At 40.6% G+C, this 23570-nt stretch overlaps 1 protein-coding gene and 1 long non-coding RNA gene across 9 annotated transcripts in view; one reads left to right on the top strand and one right to left on the bottom strand.

Moving 5' to 3' along the window:
- LOC111953758 (dnaJ homolog subfamily B member 6-like) overlaps positions 1–23570 on the bottom strand; it is a 73521-nt gene that overhangs the window by 5511 nt on the left and 44440 nt on the right. For 3 of the 6 annotated variants that reach the window (XM_023973231.2, XM_023973229.2, XM_023973230.2), the window contains exons 6-9: positions 13309–13458; positions 12873–13029; positions 12510–12580; positions 111–528 (exon numbers count right to left, since the gene is read on the bottom strand). In XM_023973231.2, the coding sequence (XP_023828999.1) occupies positions 293–528; positions 12510–12580; positions 12873–13029; positions 13309–13458 (614 nt within the window). In that variant the 3' untranslated portion in view covers positions 111–292. Of the gene's footprint in view, positions 1–110; positions 529–8948; positions 12581–12872; positions 13030–13308; positions 13459–23570 lie in introns of those variants that run through there. The other 3 variants (XM_023973228.2, XM_023973232.2, XM_023973234.2) reach the window with 3 other exon arrangements.
- On the top strand, positions 7136–18409 carry LOC111953760 (uncharacterized). Of its 3 annotated transcripts, none has more exons than XR_011474247.1 (4): positions 7136–7378; positions 17716–17778; positions 17969–18121; positions 18319–18409. It is a non-coding gene; the product is annotated as an uncharacterized lncRNA (long non-coding RNA). The 3 variants fall into 3 exon arrangements; XR_011474246.1 differs by having other exon boundaries at positions 17716–17896; XR_002875908.2 differs by lacking the exon at positions 7136–7378 and having other exon boundaries at positions 16629–17896.

Here is a 23570-nt window from a genome sequence, read left to right as displayed (position 1 = left end):
AATAAAAAATGATTTATACTTACTTTGATACGTATATTTAAAAACAAATACTTTTAGACTTTTACTCAAGGAGTATTTCACTTTTACTCAAATCATTTTCTATTAAAGGTATCTTAACTTTTATTCAAGTACGACAGTTTGGGTACTTTTCCACCAATGTTCTTATGTACTTTATAAGCCCTTTGTGCATCAGCAGTTATAACAAAGTGCTTTACAGTCTACTCTAGAACACCTGTCCTTAGTCTCTAGACAGCTCACAGCTACCAATGACCTTTATGTAAGCACATTTGCATCAAAACATTTCACAACCGGCCTGTTCCTGGGTCTCTCTATGCGACCTCCACACAGCAGACGTTTTCTCCCCGGGAGAGAACACTAGGTTGGGGGACACACCTCTGGCGAGTCCCAGGCTCTGTAGGCCGCACTCCTCGTCTTCCTCCAGGGGGTTCTGTGAGGTGTTCCTCAGGTAGCGTTGGTGGGAGGGGGGACCAGGGAWAGCGTTCTGTCGCCAGTCCTCCTCTTCCAGACCTGTGGGGGTAGTCAGTTTAGTTAAAGGACYTTACTCTGCTTGCTTAGTGAGTACCACTTTCTCCTGAATCGACTCACGCCGAGGCTCCAACCCAGGACTTCTGTCTTACAAGCACACGTAAACCTCCTTTCAGAAGCGTCTGAGGAGTCGGTGGCATCGAAAGTTACTTATTCGGTGCACAAGTGTCAACACTTCAGGCTGAGGATGAAGTTTCACACATCCCCATGWGCTACACAAACAGAACACACATCTGTAAACCTAAAACTATCTTTACTTTGCAGAGATAGGGGAAMGACGGTCCCAGCTCTGACTCCTCCGAGTTTTTTCCCCACGAAGGGCAACATGATTCTCCGGGAGAATCAGATCAAAAAGGACACCCARGGAGAAGTGGATGAATCTGAGCTGTCCAAACCATTTTATACCTTTGACTTATGATTGTGTGGAGGGAGCATCTCCTTTATGTCGCAAAATGAAGCCCGAGTGTTGACCAGTATTAATCACACAGCACAATTATAGGCATCATCTGTTGTGCTCATTGAACAGGGACTGGTCAGAATAGAGATGTTTAAGTACCATTTGACATCCTTGACACAAAGAACACAATCAAAGTGAGAACAAGAAGCTCCTCTCATGACATGTTGTCTACAGAGAACATAAGTGTGAGTCAAACCTCTGTAGCTGTGCCAGAAAAACAAAGAGGATAAAACYCAAATATCTTCAAACATCCCCTCTGGCTGCAGCAACCCTTTCATACCGCAACCATAGACTTCATTCATATTTCATGTGGGTTTGTTTTATTGTGATTAGTCATGTAAATAAAAATGCATTTTCCCTTGGTAATTTACATTTATATTGAATTAGTGGCAGCGTATATGGGACGAGGGGAGACTTATTATGCATTGAGATTATACGGGCTGATTTTGTCGCCATTGTGTTTTGTAATTACGGGGGGGGTAGAGAAGAAAGGAGCCAGATGCTCTCTCGTGCCGAACCGGTTTTCATTTAGCGAGAGATCTGCACCAGCTTTCAAACCCCCTCCATCATCCTTCCATCATATCCAACAGTCAAGCCTTTAACAAATCACATGTCATTCGAGTGACATTTCAAACCAGTGGATGTGCTTAGGGACGACACAGTGACACACTGCCCAACTTGCTTGGAATAAGAGCAGGCCAGAGTGCTGCACTGGATATAAACTGCATTGAAAAAAATTGCCTTGGAGGACCTCTCTCTCTCACTAATTATTCAATCTAAGTAGTTGTTGAAGCGCCATTTCCATAGTTATCTAGCTCCAAATCGTATCCCTTTTGCAGACATGGCAGAGAAAAAAAAAACAGGTGGCAAGGATGTTGAAAGGTGGTGGAGAATCGGATAAGCCGGTCCTCACTCAGGCTGTYATAAGCCTTGTCTGAGACAAAGGAAYCAGCACGGTGAGACTGTCTTTCTCTCAAATGGCACCCTATTCCCTYTATAGTGCATTACTTTTGACCAAGCKCTAATCAGAAGTAGTGCACTACATAGGGAATAGGGTTCCATTTGAGATGCAGTTTTCAACTGGATGAATAGACTTCTTYTTACCATGAAGTCAGCAATTGAGACCCTGGCAAATTTGCAGTCTATGTRGCGATAGGCCAGCCGGCGCAATAGTCTTTTAAATGCTGCCAATCCTCCCAAATGGAGGATTGACACCACAGTGATAATCCCCCTGGGTGGAATAACAATCACAATTGGTGGTTTACAGTTTCGGTAAGGCCTTCCCCTGGCTCCTTCCAGATTTGAAAGACCACTAATCCAAGTGATTATTCCCTTTTGCAGACTGCCTGAAGATCTAATCAGTTTTGCGTTGGAGGAATGGAGKGTAATTGCATGTTACCTTGTGAGAATCCAAGGCTGTGGCGGCACATTGTCAARATGTCCCTGTTCTGTGGATCAACATTTGATTGTATTATGGAGGTGGTTACCTCTGCGATAAGACTCCCGCCKCACAGAGCAGTGTAATCCATTATCATTTAATGAATTTCAACAAAACAATATCAAAAGAACAATGACGACAATGAGCTCTTTTAATAATTATAAAGGCTGCCTTTTATTTCCCCATCAAAGACTTCATTGGTACTACAGAACAGACGTTCCCGCTTCTCCATGCATACATTTAGAGCTATTGTCTGAAGGGTGCTTGTCATTTGTTTTGTTTCAGTCCTGTGTGTACAGGTCTATTTATAGGCTGTTTGACTGACAACATCCAGACACCTGACACACACACACACAGCGCATACACACACACCATGCGCACACACACCGAGCGCACACACCCCGAGCGCACACAAACCATGCCCGCACACACAAACACCTGCAAAAACTAAATAAACCAGTCATTGCTATTCTCAGAGAGAAACACAATTTAAACCAATCTCATGTGCTGTCTAGAGCTGTTGCAGTGACCGTACTACCGCCACACTGYCAGTCATGAGTCATGACCGCAGTAAAATTCCACGTGACCGTTGAGTCACGGTAATCTCCTCTCACGCACTCTGGTTATGTGTTGCTAGTACCCAACTCGGTGACGATCATCAGMTCCTAATGGCCTGGTACTCAGCGCRCTGTCGTCCCTCTAACCACTCTGACATCAATTCGAATGTATTCGAAAAACCAGATCAGAAAACCTGTCATCGAAACAGCATTTTGCTTTAAAAACTCACCTCACTGTMATTGATCAATTTGAAGAAACGTTCAACAGGTTGAAACTGAGTGGAACACGGTCGTCGTGGATGTTGTTTCAACGCCGAACACAAAATGGACAGCGCTCTCTACGGTGACGATTCATTCAACACATCCATACACATATTAGAGCTTATGCATAGCACACGCCGATACAGTTGAAGTTGGAAGTTTACATACACCTTAGCCAAATACATTTAAACTCCGTTTTTCACAATTCCTGACATTTAATCCTGGTAAAATTCCCTGTCTTAGGTCAGTTAGGATCACCACTTTATTTTAAGAATGTGAAATGTCAGAATAATAGAAGAATGATTTATTTAAGCTTTTATTTCTTTCATCACATTCGCAGTGGGTAAGAAGTTTGCATACACTCAATTAGTATTTGGTAGCATTGCCTTTAAATTGTTTAACTTGGGTCAAACATTTCAGGTAGCCTTCCACAAGCTTCCCACAATAAGTTGGGTGAATTATGGCCCATTCCTCCTGACAGAGCTGGTGTCACTGAATCAGGTTGTAGGCCTCCTTGCTCACACACGCTTTTTCAGTTCTGCCCACATATTTTCTACAGGATTGAGGTTAGGGCCACTCTAATACCTTGACTTTGTAGTCCTTAAGCCATTTTGCCACAATTTTGGAAGTATGCTTGGGGTCATTGTCCATTTGGAAGATGCATTTGCGACCAAGCTTTAGCTTCCTGACTGATGTCTTGAGATGGTGATTCAATATATCCACATAAATTTTCCTACCTCATGATGCCATCTATTTTGTGAAGTGCACCAGCCCCTCCTGCAGCAAGAACCCCCACTACATGATGCTGCCACCCCTGTGCTTCACGGTTGGGATGGTGTTCTTCGGCTTGCAAGCGTCCTCCTTTTTCCTCCAAACATAATGATGGTCATTATGGCCAAAACAGTTCTATTTTTGTTTTATTAGACCAGAGGACATTTCTCCAAAAAGTATTTTTGTCCCCATATGCAGTTGCAAACCGTAGTCTGGCTTTTTTATGCGGTTTTGGAGCAGTGGCTTCTTCCTTGCTGAGCGCCTTTCAGGTTTGTCGATATAGCACTTGTTTTTAATGTTGATATAGATACTTTTGTACCTGTTTCCTCCAGCATCTTCACAAGGTCCTTTGCTGTTGTTCTGTAATTGATTTGGCACTTTTCGCACCAAAGTACATTTATCTCTAGGAGACGGAACGCGTCTCCTTCCTGAGCGGTATGACAGCTGGCGTGGTCCCATGGTGTTTATACTTGTGTACTGTTGTTTGTACAGATGACCGTGGTACCATCAGGCGTGGGGAAATTGCTCCCAAGGATGAACCAGACTTGAGGCGGTTTACAATTATTTTTCTGAGGTCTTCGCTGATTTCTTTTGATTTTCCCATGATGTCAAGCAAAGAGGCACTGAGTTTGAAGGTAGGCCTTGAAATACATCCACAGGTACACCTCCAATTGACTCAAATTATGTCAATTAGCCTATCAGAGCTTCTAAAGCCATGACATCCATTTTCTGGAAATTTTTCCAAGCTGTTTAAAGGCACAGTCAACTTAGTGTATGTAAACTTCTGACCCACTGGAATTGTGATACAGTGAATTATAAATTAAATAATCTGTCTGCAAACAATTGTTGGAAAAATGACTTGTGTCATGCACAAAGTAGATGTCCTAACCGACTTGCCAGAACTATAGTTTGTTAACAAGAAATTTGTGGAGTGGTTGAAAAACGAGTTTTAATGACTCCAACCTAAGTGTATGCAAACTTCCGACTTCAACTGTACATGAGCCAAAACATTTAAAAAAAAACAGGATCAAAATAATGATTGTGTCATTATACAATAAATAGTCTACCGCATATTATGCACGGCAGAAAAACAAAGAAAACACTTTAGATGTCTTTGGTACATAATTGGTCTAGCTCTAGCCTATACTCTAAAATACATTTGTATTTCATTTTGTATAGCCTGGTAATAGGGCATTTTTTTTGTCTTTCATCATGAATAGGCTGACACATTAGCTTTAGCTACAAAATATCACACGTGTAAACAAACCACTCACTGCTATTCTCAGAGAGAAACACAATTGAAATCTCATGTGTGTTGGCCAAACCTTACGTAGGCCTGGATTTGATTTGATTTGACTGCTCAGGAGAAGTCTACACACCGTTGTTTGGGCTTCAACCTCCGACCCCCATCAAACGTAATCGACTATTATCAATGCAAAAGTCTGCATATCTCCTCCCATAGTCTCTCTCACCTCATGTTTTAATATATATCCTGGGCAGACGGACAGCAGCAGTGATCTGCTGAGGTGACACCACTGCTGAGCACACATATAGTGACTAGGTCGCAAATGGTACCCTATTTCCTGTATAATTAGTGCACTGTATAGGGAATAGGATGCCATTTGCGACGTAGGCAATGTCTGTGCCCTTGTTTAAACAGGGTTAGGCAACAGCTGGGTTGTTTCCAGTGTTCGCTTCCATCTCCTCAATCTTTCATAAAGCAGCCGGCAGCCATGGGGTTGATGCTGGCGGGGACAGTCGCACGGAATGCAATTCAAACAGGATGCCCCCTACTGCAACTAGGAAGCCATTTTGTGGCCCCGGGACAGGAAATCAAAACATGATCTGTCATTAGTGATGGATGAGCGTGAGATCCACCTGAGCGCTCAAAATCACTCAACCTTTCAGTTTTCAATCATAAAAGCTTGCTGGTGTTCATTTTTCACATTTTTAGCTTTGAGGAAGTTAACAGCATGACCAACTGCAAGACCAATAGAATCCTCCTGGGCTCAAGGAGGTGCTGGCAACTTGCCCATAAAGTGCCTTGTGGGTTGAGACATGGATAGTAGTATTATGTCATTGCTCATTCCACCTAGTTATGGTATTTAAACCAGTAGGGCTAGTCACCACAAAGCGAGACTAATGCAAAGAGACTAGTACACTATATAGGAAATTGAGTGTAATTTGACACGCACCCTAGAATCTACCTTAAACTGTGCTAYCCACATTAATAATGCATACACACCCTTAAGATGAAGAAATAATATATACTGCCATGTCAGACATTTGGGTTACAGAGTGTGTAGTTGGATATATCATCAGTACATGCTAKAATTCTGTGTGATTTTGACTTTGGTCCCAGGATATTTAAAAAGCACGAAAAATAAAATAGCCTACCTGTTACTAAGCTGGAAGACATTTCACCTTACATTAACRAAATACAAGTTGTTTGCTGCAGTCAAGTAATACAAGTATAAAAAGAACAAAACAGTTGACCTGGAGAAGGTAGAAAAGAACAGAGTGATGTCATCATCTCCTGTTAATGTAGAAACAGTGCCACCTAGTGCCAGACACATATTCTACAACACAGCGAGAGGAAGGTTTAGGCTACACTCAGTCTTCAGGCTTGCCTTTAGGCCTTTRAACATTTGTTGTATACAACATACATAATTCATTTGTAATAAATGCATCTTCAATTATTAATAATATAAGGGGGGGAAAAAACACGACTCTATTGAGTTTAACAAAGAAATGCAATGGCAGATTTCAGTCAGCAGGAGGAGCTATTGCACCATGGAAAAATACTTCTTACCCGCCTGAGAAAATCTCTAAATTCAAGCCTTACATTAATTATGATTATGTTTTCATACCAAAGCTGTAATTTGCCCCTGGCTCYAGCAGTTATTAAAAAGCAAAAAGACAAAATTCAAGCTGCTTTTCTGACATTAAATGTATAATMTTTCCCACTGAGGGCAAAATGTGTAATAGCCTAACTCAATTGAATGTCAGGCCTTATCAGYAAGTGTTAGCGTTTTAAACAACAGTGATGTGATAATTCCGGTATTGAGCCTGGGGCCTGATTTGGTCAGCTCTACCACCTGGTCAACTCTACCACAGTGGAGGGTATGCTAATCTCCTCCACTCATCAGCACATCTCAACACACACAGGTCACCCAGCCACAAGGACAAAGCCACAGTGTRAACTAGCAACTGCACTACTTGCAAATGCTCAGCCACCGCTTCAATCAACCTTCAGGTGAGAAGAAAAAAAGAAAAGTCTCGAGCTGCAGAGTGAGGGAGAAATGACTGCCACAGCTGAGGGAAGGACAAAATGTAGCTACAGTGCCGGTAAGCCAATGTCGTAAAATGCAGGGTTMTATTCACTAGGCACCAAATGGAAGAAAACGGACAAACGGAGCGACTACCTGAGCTTGTCAAATAAGAAACGCTTCTGTTACAAAACATTTCACGACAATGTGCAAAATTACCACAGAAAATGTAAGATAAGGAGTAGGTCTGTGTATTATTTCTTTATTTTAGAAACATTTCCTTTGAGAGGATAAGGGTTCTTACGCAAAACAAACCGGACGGTAAACTGCTACGAGGGACCTGTTCTTTCGGCTTTCTTGTTGCTAAACAGTGACAGCTTTCGCCGATCATGTAACTACTCTCAAAGAAATGCACCGAAGCTTCTGTAAATCAACTAACCTCCTTTTGGCGCGGCATGGTAAGCTAGTGGTTAGAGCGCTGGCCTAGTTAGCTTAAAGGTTGCAAGATCAAATCCCCGAGCTGACAAGGTAAAAATCTGTCGTTCTGCCCCTGAACAAACACGCACTTCACCTTCTGCCGCAGGCCAGGGCATAATAAACAGCTGTAACCCCTTCTGCTCACTGTTGCCAGTCTACCACCATCTGTGCCACCAGTTTCAGACAGTGGTACGGATGCACGGCATCTGAAGATAACACATCAGCCCAGTGCTGAGAGGGACAATACAACTCCGGTTAAATCACAAATGGCACATTATTCCTTATTTAGTGCACTACTTTTGACCAGGGCCTGTAAGGCTCTGTTCAAACATAGAAGTACAACTATTTAACTAGTGCACTACAGGTAACTGCCAAAATAAAGGAAACACAAAGTGTCTTAATATAGGGCATTGGGCCGCCATGAGCCAAAGTAGCTTCAATGCACCTTAGCATGGGATGTTAATTGGTTAATTAACTCAGGAACTAAAACTGTGTGGACACACCTGCTCTCAATACACTGTACTTTGTATTCCTCATTTACTCAAGTGTTTCCATTATTTTTTCTGTTACCTGTATGTAGGTTTCAGGGTACCATTTGAGAAATATAAGGTATTGTGTTGAACATAAAAACAGTGTTGATTTGATTTTAAACCTAGCTCCCCAGGCAACACACTGGCAACATCTTATAAAACAGCTTACATATTACTAGATGAAAGACAAAAACAGACATCGACTGCGTCCCAAATGGCACCCCGATTCCCTCTTTAGTGCACTTTATTAGGGAATAGGGTGCCATTTGGGACACAAACACTGTTCTGTGAAGGCTGGGGAAACTGAGGTGAGAATGTGTATGACTCCCATTCTCTAAGCAAAACGCATCATCAACACATTGAAGGCTGCTAAGAGAAGACAGGAAGGGCAAGGGAGATCTTCGAAAACATGGGACACAGCTTAATGGATTCAAGATGGGTGTGTGTGTGTGAGAATACATACCTGTTGAGATTAACTCCATTCTTGATTAAAGGCAACMAACACTGCCATACGGTATCTTACGTTGAAGCTAGCTAATAATTCCATATTGCAAATCATGATAGTCCATGAAGAGACAGCTATCACTGAATGAATGACACAATGGACCACTGTAAGAATGCAGGTGTAATCGAATAGCATAGCAGTAAAACTATTTTATTAGTAGGTTAAAATGAACACTTGTGAGTATGATGTGATRAGGGTGTGAGTTTCATTGAAAAGCAGCAAGTGTGGTTTTCTATTTTCTGTGTGTTGGTGTGAAGCAGGTGACATCAAGCAAGCACACACAGTTTGTGGAAGTGGGTGTTGGGGCGGCTGTGAAAGTGTCACTCAAGCCAAACAGAATCACCACAGACTCATTGGGACTGCAACATACCTTAAAAAAAGGGTCAAGCTTTATAATAGTTTTGTTTTTACCCAAAATCCCCTGTATTTGGTCCATATACACTACCGGTCAAAAGTTTTAGAACACCTACTCTTTCAAGAGTATTCTTTATTTTTACTATTTTCTACATTGTAGAATAATAGTGAAGTCATCAAAACTATGAAATAACACATGGAATCATGTAGTAACTGAAAAAGTGTTAAAACAAATATATTTTATATTTGAGATTCTGCAAATAGCCACACTATTCTTCTTGGTAAAATAGCCCTTACACAGCCTGGAAGTGTGTTGGGTCATTGCCCTGTTGAAAAACAAATGACAGTCCCACAACACAGCTGATTGACTCAAACGGATTAAGGAAATAAATTCCACAAATTAACTTTTAAGAAGGCACACCTGTTAATTGCAATGCATTCCAGGTGACTACCTCATGAAGCTGGTTGAGAGAAAGCCAAGAATGTGCAAAGCTGTCATCAAGGCAAAGGGTGGATATTTGTGATGATGATGATTCCATATGTGTTATTTGATAGTTTTGATGTCTTCACTGTTATTCTACAATGTAGAAAATAGTAAAAAGAAAAGAAAAACCCTAGAGAAATTAATGAGTAGGTGTTCTAAAACTTTTGACCGGTAGTGTGTATGTATAGAAAAAAAATACACATACACACATACATATGTATATATATGTATATATATATATATATATATACATACATACACACACACACACAGTGCTTTGCAAAAGTATTCAGACCACTTGGATTTCTTCACATTTCATTGTTTTACAAAGTGGTATTAAAATGGATTTAAAATTGACATTGGAAGAACAATTCTAAAATATTTTAAAGATTCATAAAAATGTTATAACTAAAATATAGTAGTTGCATAAGTATTCAGCTCCCTGAGTCCATACATGTTAGAAACACCTTTGGCAGCAATTACAGCTGTTAGTCTTCTTGGGTAAGTCTCAAAGAGCTTTGCACACCTGGATTGTGTAATATTTGCCTATTAATCTTCCAAAAATTCTTCAAGCTCTGTCAGTGTTGGGGATCATGGCTAGAGAGCAAATGTTCTAGTCTTGCCATAGTTTTGATTTAGATCTGATTGAAATACTAACTCTGCCACTTAGGAACATTCACTGTCTTCTTGGTAAGCAACTCCAGTGTAGATTTGGCCTTGTGTTGTCGGTTATTGTCCTGCTTAAAGGTGAATTCCTCTTCCAATGTCTGGTGTAAAGCAGACTGAAGCACGTTCTGCTCTAGGATTTTCCTTGTGCTTATCCCGTTTCATTTTATCCTGACAAACCCAGTACTTGCCAATGTTAAATCATACCTATACCATGATGCAGCCAACACCCTGCTTGAAAATAAGGAGGCAGTTACTCAGTGATGTGTTGTGTTTGCCCCAATCATAGGGCTTTGCATTTAGGCCAAAAAGTGTGTTCCTTTGCCACTTTTTTTTTTGCAGTATTACTTTAGTGTCTTGTTGCATACAAAATGCATGTTTTGGAATAATTTGTATATTTGTGCTCTTATTATGACTCRGTCATTTAGGTCATTATTGTGGAGTCACTGCAATGTTGTTGATCCACCCTCAGTTCTCTCCCATCACAACCATTGAGCTCTGTAGCTCTTTAAAAATCACCAATGCCCTCATGTTAACATCCCTGAGCAGTTTCATTCCTGTCCTGCAACTCAGTTCAGAAGGATGACTATTTTTTAGGTGTCTGGGTGGTTAAATGCATAACGCACAGCATAATTATTATTTACTAGGTCATACTTAAAATAGATATTCAATGTCTGATTCAATATTGTTACCCGTCTACTAATCACTACCCGTTTGAAAAGCTCCCTGGTCTTTGTAGTTGAATCTGTGCTTGAAATTCAATACTTGACTGATGGACCCCTTACGGAAAAAAACGTGTGAATTTCACATCACCGCAACTAGACAAAAACCTCCAGGGGACCGTGACACAATGTTCTAAGAATGTCCTTGGGGATGTCCCTGGAACAAACCGGGAACTAGATAAAACCTGCAGGGGAACGTGACTGTTTAAATTAAATTCATGTAAATGATTCACTTCAAAGTAAAATATTCTAAATTACATTTGACAGCTGGGTTTTCACGTGCTCAAATGTTGTAAGTTAATGTAAGTTAAAAGCACTGTGTGTATTATAACGACCCATTTTGGTTTGCAGGGCATCACATGTGAAATCTCACGTGAAAATGTGAATCCATATGTGATCCACATATGTGATCCAAATGATTTCACGTGACATGTGAAACATGTGGTTTGTCTGTAAGGGACCTTACGGTAACTTTTATGTGATTTGTTAAACCAAATTTGACTCCTGAACTAATTTAGGCTTGCCTAAACAAAGAGACTGAATACTTATGCAACTACTATATTTTATTATTTTATATTGTTCATATTAAAAAAAAATTAAAAGTAATTGTTTCTTCCACTTTGACAGAGTATGTTGTGTATATTGTTCACAAAAAAATTACAATTAAATCCAATCCCACTTTGTAACACAATAAAACAAGTGAAGAAATCCAAGGTGTCTGAATACCTTTGCAAAGCACTGTATATTTAGTCTCCGTTTAGGGTTTATGGTGAACTGACGGAACAGTTGGTCAGAACTTGAACAGCCTTGTCATTGGCAATCATGCTGAAAAAACACTTGTATTCAAAAACAAACAAAAGCAAAAACAGGTTCACATTAATACTATATCAATGTATTAACTGTCTAAAATGGGTAATCTAAAGCTCATGAACATGAAAACGGTGTACAGGTTAGAGAGATGTGGTTAGATGTTCATTTAAATAGGCAAAGGGTTAAAGCTGAGATAATTTGACAGTTAATAAAAAAAATAAAAATGAACAAACGCAAAGCTGTCCAAATGTACATCTTGTTGTGCCCCTGGCTTCTAGAACTAAAAGGTAAAGAAGTCCACCCACGGAAAAACTGTAATACAACGAAATCAGTACAGCACAAAAAGTCATAAACAGTGGTCCTAGTAAGAGAATGGTCCCAAAACAAAAGGTAAAGCTGGAATAAATACAACCCTATCTGATCGTCCCTCGCTCCAGCGGCTAAACTAAGATGAGAACACAATTTCCTCTCCGTGAACAACACGTGAACTACGAATGTCAACAGGGGAGAGAGAGGAGAGAAACCAATCCGCCGAAAGATTGCGACCCTGAGCAGCATCGTCACGCTGAGTTAGTTTGGTTTGTTTCCAGTTCAGGTGTGAGCATTTCAAACGTTGTGCAGAGGTTATCACTTGTTATCCAGTCTTAGGCGCTGCTCCTTACCGTTGACGGTTAGATACTTCAACTGACCGTCCTCCTCCACCTCCACCCTCTCCTGGCCGTTCTCCACAATCCTGCAGGAGACAAAACCGAGTTAGGAAAAAAGACACGAGTTATTTGAATCATACATATCTGTTTTTGGTAATAATTTAAAGGGTTTATAAAGGGTACGTTATTGTTAAGTGTCACACAATTCTTCAATATTCTAAACTGTCTTGGTGAATTGACTACAGCCAAAGTAAAAAGGACAACAGCCTAGAAAAATCATGTTTTTTATTTTAAGGAAACTATCCCCAGGTCACTGAGTGAAGACAGGAACAAGTAAGTGACACAGTTAACTACATTGACTGACTAGCTGTGCTGTACCGTTTTGTGGTGATTCTTCTGCCGTTGATGAACTTGGTAGAGGTGGATACTGAGCGGATGTTGCCCATCCCCCCTCCTCCTCCTCCGCTACCCCCGAAAGATGAAGAGGAGAACGTGGCAAAGCCCCCTCCACCCATATGCCCCAGCGAAGTGAAACCTATGAGTGAAACACACACACGACTTAATCTGTGCATATGACAAATAAAACTTTGATTTGGCCCACACACTCAAAATCACACTCATAACACAAACACCCCACCATTTTCCTTTGCTTTGCTTAATCGCAAATGTTGATCTCAAAATGAAGCTTGTTATATGATCTAAATAACACATATTATAATATGCAGTGAGATTTATGTAATGTAACAATTTCCATGACGAGAAAGATGACCTTAACCAGAGTTTTGGGAGACGCATATTAGAAATACGGTATTACCGTGCTGCAGGGGAGGCCCACCTGAATCAAACACTGGGAAGCCTGCCCCGAAGGGGGGGAAGCCTCCGAAATCGTGGAAGAAGGGTCCCCCGGTCCTGCTCCGGCTCACCCCTTGCTGCCTTTGACCCCCGCCAAAGAAGTCATCGTCCGCTGGGGATAGGGGACAGACAATGACAACACATTAGTCAAGTTCAAGTTAATTACATCCACAAATAGTCAATAAAAACTGAAATCAATGAGCATACAAAAAGGCATAGGCTCATCTAAATACATATTTATACAGAACAAAAATAAAACGAAAAAAAGATTTTGATGAGTTACAGTTCATAAGGAAATCTGTAAATTTAAATAAATTCATTAGGTCCTAATCTATAGATTTCACATGACTGGGCATAGGACCACCCACTGTGGAGCTAGGCACATCCAATCAGAATTTGTTTTCCCCCACAAAATGGCTTTATTACAGACAGAAATACTCCTCAGCACCCAAAGTCACTACAATGGGCCTCAGGATCTTGTCACGTTATCTCTGTGCAATCAAATTGCCATCAATAAAATGCAATTGTGTTAGTTGTCTGCAGCTTATGCCTGCCCATACACATGGTCTGCAGTTGTGAGGCTGGTTGGACGTACTGACAAATTCTCTAAAACGACATTGGTGGAGAAATGAACATTAAATTATCTGGAAACAGCTCTGGTGGACATTCCTGCAGTCAGCATGCCAATTGCACGCTCCCTCAACTTGAGACATCTGTGGCATTGTGTTGTGTGACAAAAGTGCACAATTTAGTGGCCTTTTTAAAAGCTGAGAGAAATAAGATTTTTGTGCGTATGGAACATTTCTGGGATCTTTTATTTCAGCTCATGAAACATGGGACCAACACTTTACATGTTGCTTTTATATTTTTGTTCAGTGTATTTTTGTTCAGTGTATTAACTGAGTTGGCTTATTCATTGATGTCTGTGCCCATAAAGGTTAAAGTGCATTAACCTATAGACTTTTTGGAAAGAAATGTCTGGGTTTTTGGTAAATTTTTCAACCGGCCTTTTCAACCAATGATTTATAGTAACACGCTATTCTCACATCATTTAGCGGTTTGTGCTAGTCTTAACATGTTAGAGTTTCTTACATGCGGGTCTCACATGTGCAGTAGTTACATGGGAGATCCTCCCTCCCATAGTGGCAGACGTGAGAGATCCGAGAAAAAAACCTGCCCTTCCAGTTAGATAGAATAATCCCCACCTGCTTCCACTCTCCAATCCACCACAATGTCATTTGCATAATTTGTTTTAACAATTGGATTGTATATGCATGAGGACCCTGAGGACTCTCACTCTCTCCACAGCCCTTAAAGACATATTAAACCCAGATGGAAGCTCTCCATAAAGCCTCTCTTCAGATCAAATGTACTGACCCCCCCACCATTGCAGGAGGTCTCCGCTGCTAATGGAACTGGGTGTGAATCCCAATGGATGGATGGATATTTTATATATATATATATATGAGTGCCCTACTGTCACCAGAGCATATGACTATCAGCCCCAAAGTAGTGCACAGCATAAAGAATAGGTGCAGATGCATATTTCAGTCAAGTTTAATATCACACATCTCCCTCCCCCCTCCAGTTTGTTATTGATGATGGATGAGGTGTTCAAATTGATGGCTCCACATTTTTTCTTGCAGCAATTAGACCTAGATTGCAAAACTTTCTCTGATATTGATCACCAATGTTTACATTTCCCAACGGACATCAATTGAGATGGATGGATATAAATACCTAAACATAATGAATGATAGCACACACACTACCGTTCAAATGTTTCGGGTCACTTAGAAATGTCCTTGTTTTTGAAAGAAAAGCAAATGTTTTGTCCATTAAAATAACATCAAATTGATCAGAAATAAAGTGTAGACATTGTTAATGTTGTAAATAACTATTGTAGCTGGAAACGGCTGATTTGTAATGGGCCTCTGTACGCCTATGTAGATATTCCATTATCAGTATCCATCCCTCCTGTGTTCCAATGGCTCGTTGTGTTCGCTAATCCGAGTTTATCATTTTAAAAAGGCTAATTGKTCATTAGAAAACCCTTTTGCAATTATGTTCGCAAAGCTGAAATCTGTTGTTCTGAATAAAAGAAGCAATAAAACTGGCCTTCTTTAGACTAGTTGAGTATCTGGAGCATCAGCATTTGTGAGTTTGATTACAGGCTCAAAAAGGCTAGAAACAAAGAACTCTCTTCTGAAACTCGTCAGTCTATTCTTGTTCTGAGGAATTAAGGCTATTCCATGCGAGAAACCGRCTTGAAGGAGTTCCCACATATGCTGAGCACTGGTTGGCAGCTTTTCCTTCACTCTGTGGTCCAACTCATCCCAAACCATCTCAATTGGGTTCAAGTCGGGTGATTGTGGACGCTAGGGCACCTGATGCAGCACTCCATCACTCTCCTTCTTGGTCAAAATAGCCCTTACACAGCCTGTAGGTATGTTGGGTCATTGTCCTGTTAAAGAKACAAATGCTCCCGCTTTCTCCCGTTGTGTTTTTTACAAACAAACACGTGACTGGCTCAACTGTTCTGGGGAATTATGGTGAGCTTCATAATGTAAAATAATGGGACAGGTGAAATGAATAATGTTCTGTTTTTCCCCCATAACTTATTGTACAAGTTGACTGCAGGTATTTACTTAAAAAGTACCTACAAAATAACAAATTGTATTTAGGACAGAACGTTAATTGCTTTGCCATATTTTAGTGCCTTGTTGCAAACAGGATGTTTTGGAGAGAAAAAAACTTCTGTACCTTTTCGCTGGGTCAATTACGTTAATATTGCAGAGTAACTACAGACACATCCTCAGTTCTCCCATCACAGCCATTAAACTAACTGTTTTAAAGTCACCATTGGCCTCATGGTGAAATCCTCTCTGGCAACTGAGTTAGGAAGGATGCCTGTATCTTTGTAGTAACTGGGTGTATTGATTGAGATGAGGTAATCATTCCAAAATCATGTTAAACATTATTATTGCACCCAGAGTGAGTCCATGCAACTTATTATGTCACTTGTTAAGCCTATTTGTACTCGTGAACTTATTTAGGCTTGCCATAAAAGGGGTTGAATACTTATTGACTCAAGCTATTTCAGTTTTAGATTTTTTTGTAATTCCACTTTGACATTATGGATTATTGTGTGCATTTAATCAATTTTAACTTTCAAGCTATAACACAACACAATGTGGAAAAAGTAAATGGTGTGAATACTTCCTGAAGGCACTGTCATTTGTACTTAGACTTGAGAATGTGTGTAAATTTAAGCACACCTCGGACCATGCGTACGCACAGCACATTGTGGTAGGAAAGTCTAACTGCTCATGAAATACCACCCACCAAATGGAGAAAGGATTGACATACTGGACCAAATCATWAACTATGAAGAAAAAAGATAGTTATAGTTTATTCATGTATTTCTTTTATAGATACTTAAGCTACTAATAGTTTTCTCAGGGTGCTACCGATTTCATAAACATGAAACCATTTAAGCCTAATTGAATAATAAAGTCAATTAGAAAGAGTGGAATGTAAGGTTGGAGGCAACTTAGTTAAACCAGTTAAATAATATAAAAAGTCAACACTYAGGCATTGTGACTTGTCCAAAATGGCAAATGTTGCATTGCTGGAGGATCTGGCACAAGCTGCATTACGCAAGGAGCGCGTTTTCAACGAGCGTGCAGATTTTTTTGCTGAGAGCGACGCTTGGCTTATTAGTAGATTTCATTTTCCAAAAGCATATTTTATATCTGCAACCAACTCTCTACAGTTTTAGAAAGGGAGACGAAACGCACCAATGCCATCRCAGTGCATACCCAAGTCCTCTCCACCCTGGGATTTTTGGCCACTGGAACATTCCAACGGGAGATTGAGGATCGGTCACAACCAACCATGAGCAGAATATTGCTTGCAGTCCTTCATGGTATTATTTCATTGACCCCACAATACATACAGTTTCCATACACTGCAGTGCAACAGGTCAGAGTGAAAAGGGATTTCCATACCATAGCTGGATTTCCCAATATCATTGGAGCAATTGACTGCACCCGCATCGCAAATAAAAGCACCATCATTGAACGAATTCAACTTCGTCAACAGAAAAYGTTTCCATTCTGTCACTGTGCAGGTCATCTGTGATTCACATTTGGCTTTGTTGAATGTAGTGTCCATATGGCCAGATGGGACGCGATTCATTCATTTTGCAGAACAGTCCAGTCGCCCTTAACCTCCAGGAAGGAACTGTTGAGGATGGATGGCTTATTGGTAAAGGACTTGGTAAGGGATGTTTTATTCGCAAGGTTTTATTTGCCATGTTAGACCTCTACTGGGAAACAATATCTGAATGTTGTGTTCATAACTACAGGAGACCGGGGCTACCCATTTAAAAACATGGCTGATGACTCCCCTTAAACCAACAAGTGGCCAGGTACAACCAAGCCCACGCATGCACAAGAACAACAGCGGAGTGCACCATAGGCCTGCTGAAAGGGCGTTGGCTGTGCTTGTCTGGGACAGGAGGCACGCTGCAATACCAGCCTAGCAAGGTTTGCCTCTGAAATGCCATTCCTTCAAATGCCATTAKATGAATGCAATACAATGTGCAAATTCCTTTTTAGGTTTGCAGCGTGCTCCACAACATTGCAATCAAAAACGGCATTCCACTGAATGATCCACCCAGACCCGATGAGCCCATGCCTGACAGGGAGTGTTTCCCACCWCCCATAGCTCTGGCACTGAGGACAAGAGTCAATATCATACAACCGTTTGAGGTATCTGTTCTACCAAATATTGTAATCAAATCGACAAGGAAAACACATTTACATTGCACCAGAATTTATCGTCTCACATGTTTGACACAATCAACAAGTTCCTTCAATGATTGATTTATCTCTCTCAGGCCGTTGCGTACATCCCTCCAGTTGCTGTTTGAGTCCAAGAATTGATGTGTCTCTTCTTGATGTTTCAGGACTGCGTCAGTCAAAACATGCGGCGCAGCTGAAGCGCGCGCCAAAGAGGACACCCACATCTGTCAAGATTTCATGTTTTGTTACATTCATTTTGTCACTGAAAACACTGAAGTTTCTAAAACTGTTTGAATTATGTCTGTGAGTATAACAGAACTCATATGGCAGGCAAAAACCTGAGAAGTTCCACTTCATGTTTGGATTTTTTCTGGGGTGGCAGATTTTCAACCAAGTTCTCATTGAAATTACAGCGAGATATTGATGAGTTTTCACTTCCTACGGCTTCCACTAGATGTCAACAGTCAATAGAACTTTGTCTGATGACTCTAATGTGAAGGGGGGCCGAAGGAGACAGGAATTAATCACCATTGCCACGAGCTGACCATGCTTTGACCACGCGCGTTCACGTGATAGGCAGCTCCGTTCCATCGCTCAACTGAAGTCAATCTAATTCTCCGGTTGGAACGTTATTCAAGATGTATGTTAACAACATTCTAAAGATTGATTCAGTACATCATTTGACATGTTTCTACTGACTGTTATGGAACCTTTGGACATTTCGTCACGTTATAGTGGACGSGCTTTGTGACTTTGGAATTGTTTACCAAACGCGCTAACCAAAGTAGCTAATTGGACATAAATAACAGACWTTATCGAACAAATTAAGCATTTATTGTGGACCTGGGATTCCTAGGACTGCATTCTGATGAAGTTCATCAAAGGTAAGGAAACATTTATCATGTATTTTCTGGTTTCTGTTGACTCCAACATGGCGGCTAATTTGGCTATTGTTCTGAGCGCTGTCTCAGATTATTGCATGGTTTGCTTTTTCTGTAATATTTTTTTGAAATCTGACAGCGGTTACATTAAGGAGAGGTATATCTATAATTACATGTGTATAACTTGTATTATCATCTACATTTATGATGAGTATTTCTGTTGAAACGATGTGGCTATGCAAAATCACTTGATGTTTTTGGAACTAGTGAATCTAACGCGCCAATGTAAACTCAGATTTTTTGATATAAATATGAACTTTATCAAACAAAACATGCATGTATTGTGTAACATGAAGTCCTATGAGTGTCATCTGATGAAGATCATCAAAGGTTAGTGATTAATGTTATCTCTATTTCTGCTTTTTGTGACTGCTATATTTCGCTGGAAAAAATGGCTGTGCTTATTGTGGTTTGGTGGTGACCTAACATAATCGTTTGTAGTGCTTTCGCTGAAAAGCATATTTGAAATCGGACACTTTGGTGGGATTAACAACAAGATTACCTTTAAAATGATATAAGACACATGTATGTTTGAGGAATTTTAATTATGAGATTTCTGTTGTTTGAATTTGGCGCCCTGCACTTTCACTGGCTGTTGTCATATCGATCCCGTTAGCGGGATGCAGCCATAAGAAGTTAAAGGTGTTGTCATTAAAATGCTGGTGGTAAGGTGGGGTTATTCCAAATAGGGGTGTCTGGCGATATTGGTTCCTTCCACCTCATGAATGTATGTACATTTTCCCTAATGCGAATGGAATTAAGAATCATTGGATTGTCTGTTTTTTTTTTCTTCAACGCCTTAGACCCAAAGTAGTGAAAATACAGTATTTTAACAGCACTTACAGTTGACCGGGGCAGCTCTAGCAGGGCAGAAATTTGACAAACTGACTTGTTGGAAAAGTGGTATCCTATGACAGTGCCACATTGAAAGTCACTGAGCTCTTCAGTAAGGCCATTCTACTGCTAATGTTTGTCGATGGAGATTTCATGGCTGTGTGCTCGATTTTATACACCCGTCAGCAACAGGTGTGGCTGAAATAGCCGAATCCACTAATTCAAAGGTTTTATTTACACCTTTATTTACACCTTCAAGTCAGTTAAGAACAAATTTTTATTTACAATGACGGCCTACCCCGGCCAAACCCTAACGACGCTGGGCCAATTGTGCGCCGCCCTATGGGACTCCCAATCACCGCTGGTTGTGATACAGCCCAGGATCAAACCAGGGTCTGTAGTCACGCCCCTAGCACTGAGATGCAGTGCCTTAGACCGCTGTGCCACTCGGATGTCCACATACTTTTGTTTATATAGTGTACATTTATTTGGATTACGTTGACCCTACCTAACATAGAAATAGGGAGAGATGTCCATCTTTGAACATCAGATTCAAGGAGTAATTTATTTTATATGCCTCCAGATTGCCTGGTATTCGTTCATTTTCACTTAAATGTACTTCATTATGTTGAGAAGTCATGATTAGAAATGGGCATTATTTATGTTTTCTCCCAATTCACTTTTAATCCTGATACAGCACCATGTGTCCAACAGTAGTAAAATAAATGACAGAATATTCTGGTTCACATAAAGTAAAATGTAAATCTGCATTAAACGATATTACATTTACATTTAAGTCATTTAGCAGACGCTCTTATCCAGAGCGACTTACAAATTGGAAAGTTCATACATATACATCCTGGTCCCCCCGTGGGGAATGAACCCACAACCCTGGCGTTGCAAGCACCATGCTCTACCAACTGAGCCACACGGGACTTATCACATTCTGATCGCCACCAATCTCTTTCCCCCGGATTGAGCCATGAGTTCTAATTATTGATGCTAGGAGTTCTGTGGCTGAAGAAAATAAATAACGAGACAAAGGGCATCCCTGTCTTGTCCCTCTTGATAACTTAAATKATTCAGATATCGGTCCGTTTGTCCGTATAGATGCTTTGGAGGATTTGTACAATAGCTCAATACAGGAAATAAATGCAGGACCAAAACTAAACTTAAAAAGACACCAAATATGCCCATTCCACCCTATCAAATTATTTTTCAGCATCTATTGATACTGCCAATTTTGGAGCGTTGAAGTTATTGGTATGATGGAGTATATTGAAAAAAGACGGAGATTGTCTGAACACATCCTGTTCCGTTTGAACCCTGTTTGATCTGAGTGAATCAACTTTTGTATTACTGTTTCTATGTGAAAAGCCAATACCTTAGCAATGATTTTGTAATCCACACTCAAAAGTGATACTGGTCGGAAGGATCCACATGACAATGGGTCATTATCTTTATTTTTAAGTAGGGTGATGGTAGTCAAACAGTGACTATGGAAGTTCATTTTTCTCTAGAGCAGCTGTGAGCATAAGTAACACAGGCTTCAGTAATTTGGGACAGAAATTGAACTGGGAATCCATCATTACCAGGAGATTTCCCATTGTGTAGATTATTGATGGCTTCCAACATTTCACCTGGGGTAATGTTTTTATCCATATTCATTTGCTCTGTTTCACTTATAATTGYACTTCTGTTTTCGGGTTGACACAGTTTGTGATTACATTTCAGAAGGATCCATTGTTATGCTACCATCTGGGGTTTGAATTCTATGGATGGTACGTTCCTCTTCCTCTTTCCTAATGTACCAAGCAAGCATTTCCCCTGCACTTTCACCTTGCTCATCATATTGTTGCTTGGATTTCAAAGCAGCACTCTCTGCAGAGCTGGGGTTTACTGTGTGTTATGATCAAGCTTCAAAGTGCTCAACTGTTGAAGGGTGTCAACATTTCTAAGTCATGGATTTTCTGTTCTAGTATTTCAAATGTATTATGGGTCTTCTCTTATGTGTAGAGTAAGACATGATGCAACCGCTCATGTATGCTTTAAGAGCTACCCAGACAAGTTGGGCATACTTCATCGGCTACATTTATTTCCGAAATCATGTCTGTGTTGAGATATGAGGTAAACTCCTCATCTCAAAGTAACATTGCGTTGAATCGCCACGTCTTTGCTATTGGCATAGGAAGTTTGAGTTTAAGGTGAAGGACAATGAGCTGTGGTCCGGAATTATTCAAGGAAGGTATGTACATTCAGAAAAACAGTCAATTAAATAAAAGTGTGCAATTACAAAAGTCAATTCTTGAATATGAGTTGTGAACYTGAGAGTAATAGGAGTATTGTCTTTCAGTCGGATGTTTCTATCTCCACAGTTCACACAGACCATCTCTTTGATGTTGTGGTTTAATACCTTAGACATGTTAGGAAGAGGATATAGTTTAGTTGACGACTTCTCTAGAGTTGCATCCTGCGCACTTAAAATCCCCCCCTGCATATAATATTCCCGTTACATTGAGGTAGTTTTAGTACAAGGTCATTCATTAACTTTGGGCAATAACAACTCAGTAAAGTTACTTTCTTGTGCCAGGTTTCCTTTCACCATTATAAAAACATCCATTTGCATCTGGAGTAATTTCTGTTGACTTAAATGGGACTTTATTATCAATGAGAATTGATACTCCTTGAGGAGTAGGTTGAGGAGAATGCCAGCCCATCCCAAGCTCACCCAAATCTGGAAGATGTTTTTAATGGGATTGACCTTAACATAATTTAAGATCTAGGATTAAAGCTGTTGAACCTCCGGGCCATCTTCTTATCTTGGTGTCCCTTGATTTATACTTATTTATAACAAATGACTGCGAGGCATCCGCGGTTCAACCCCAGAGCTCTAAATATGGAGGCGAGCCTCAGAAAATGGACGGATAGGAGAGCCTACATCATTCAGCTGGAATGCTTTCAAAAATAGCTTCCATATTAAAAACAAGAGCAGTAATAGCAGCAGACACATGTGCCTGTGGAGACATGTGACGTGAGGGGGTTACAATAACACTCGAATGCGTGCGGTGTATGAGTGTGCGGGAAGTGCATGTTAAAACATCCTGGTTTTAACAGGATGAAACGCTTTCATAGACACAAATGGCTCTGACAAATAAGACTAGAAAAGGCTGGATGCTTTTCCTGTATCTGAGGAGAAGGCAAACACTTCCATGTTGATGTTTGCATTTCTGTCTGTAAACTCTTCCATGTATCATGACTCTACAGAGTGTAAATGCCCAGTGTATCTTTAAAACACAGACTGCTACCCAAATGGCACCATATTCCCAATAAAGCACACTACTTTTGACCAGGGCCTATGGGGTTTTGGGCAAAAGTAGTGCACTCTGTAGAGAATAGGGTGCCAGTTTGGACACATGCACAGACTGAGTGCAGAGGACAGCTGTTGCTGTTTACTCCCATGTTGGCAGTGTCCAGCATCAGACAGCATGTCCTCAATGCTTTCGGTAAGAGGACAGTCAATGCTAGGCTGATGGCACAGAACACCACTATGGTCCTGGCTCAGGTAGGTGTCCCTGTCTGCTCGTAAAACTTGAACCCAGAACATCCATGCTCTCCAGTCTGTGCTTGGAAAGCGACTCTAA

The sequence above is a fragment of the Salvelinus sp. IW2-2015 genome, linkage group LG27 (genome assembly GCF_002910315.2).
Source record: "Salvelinus sp. IW2-2015 linkage group LG27, ASM291031v2, whole genome shotgun sequence".
Classification (NCBI taxonomy): domain Eukaryota; kingdom Metazoa; phylum Chordata; class Actinopteri; order Salmoniformes; family Salmonidae; genus Salvelinus; species Salvelinus sp. IW2-2015.
This window is presented reverse-complemented; position numbering and strand designations above follow the sequence as displayed.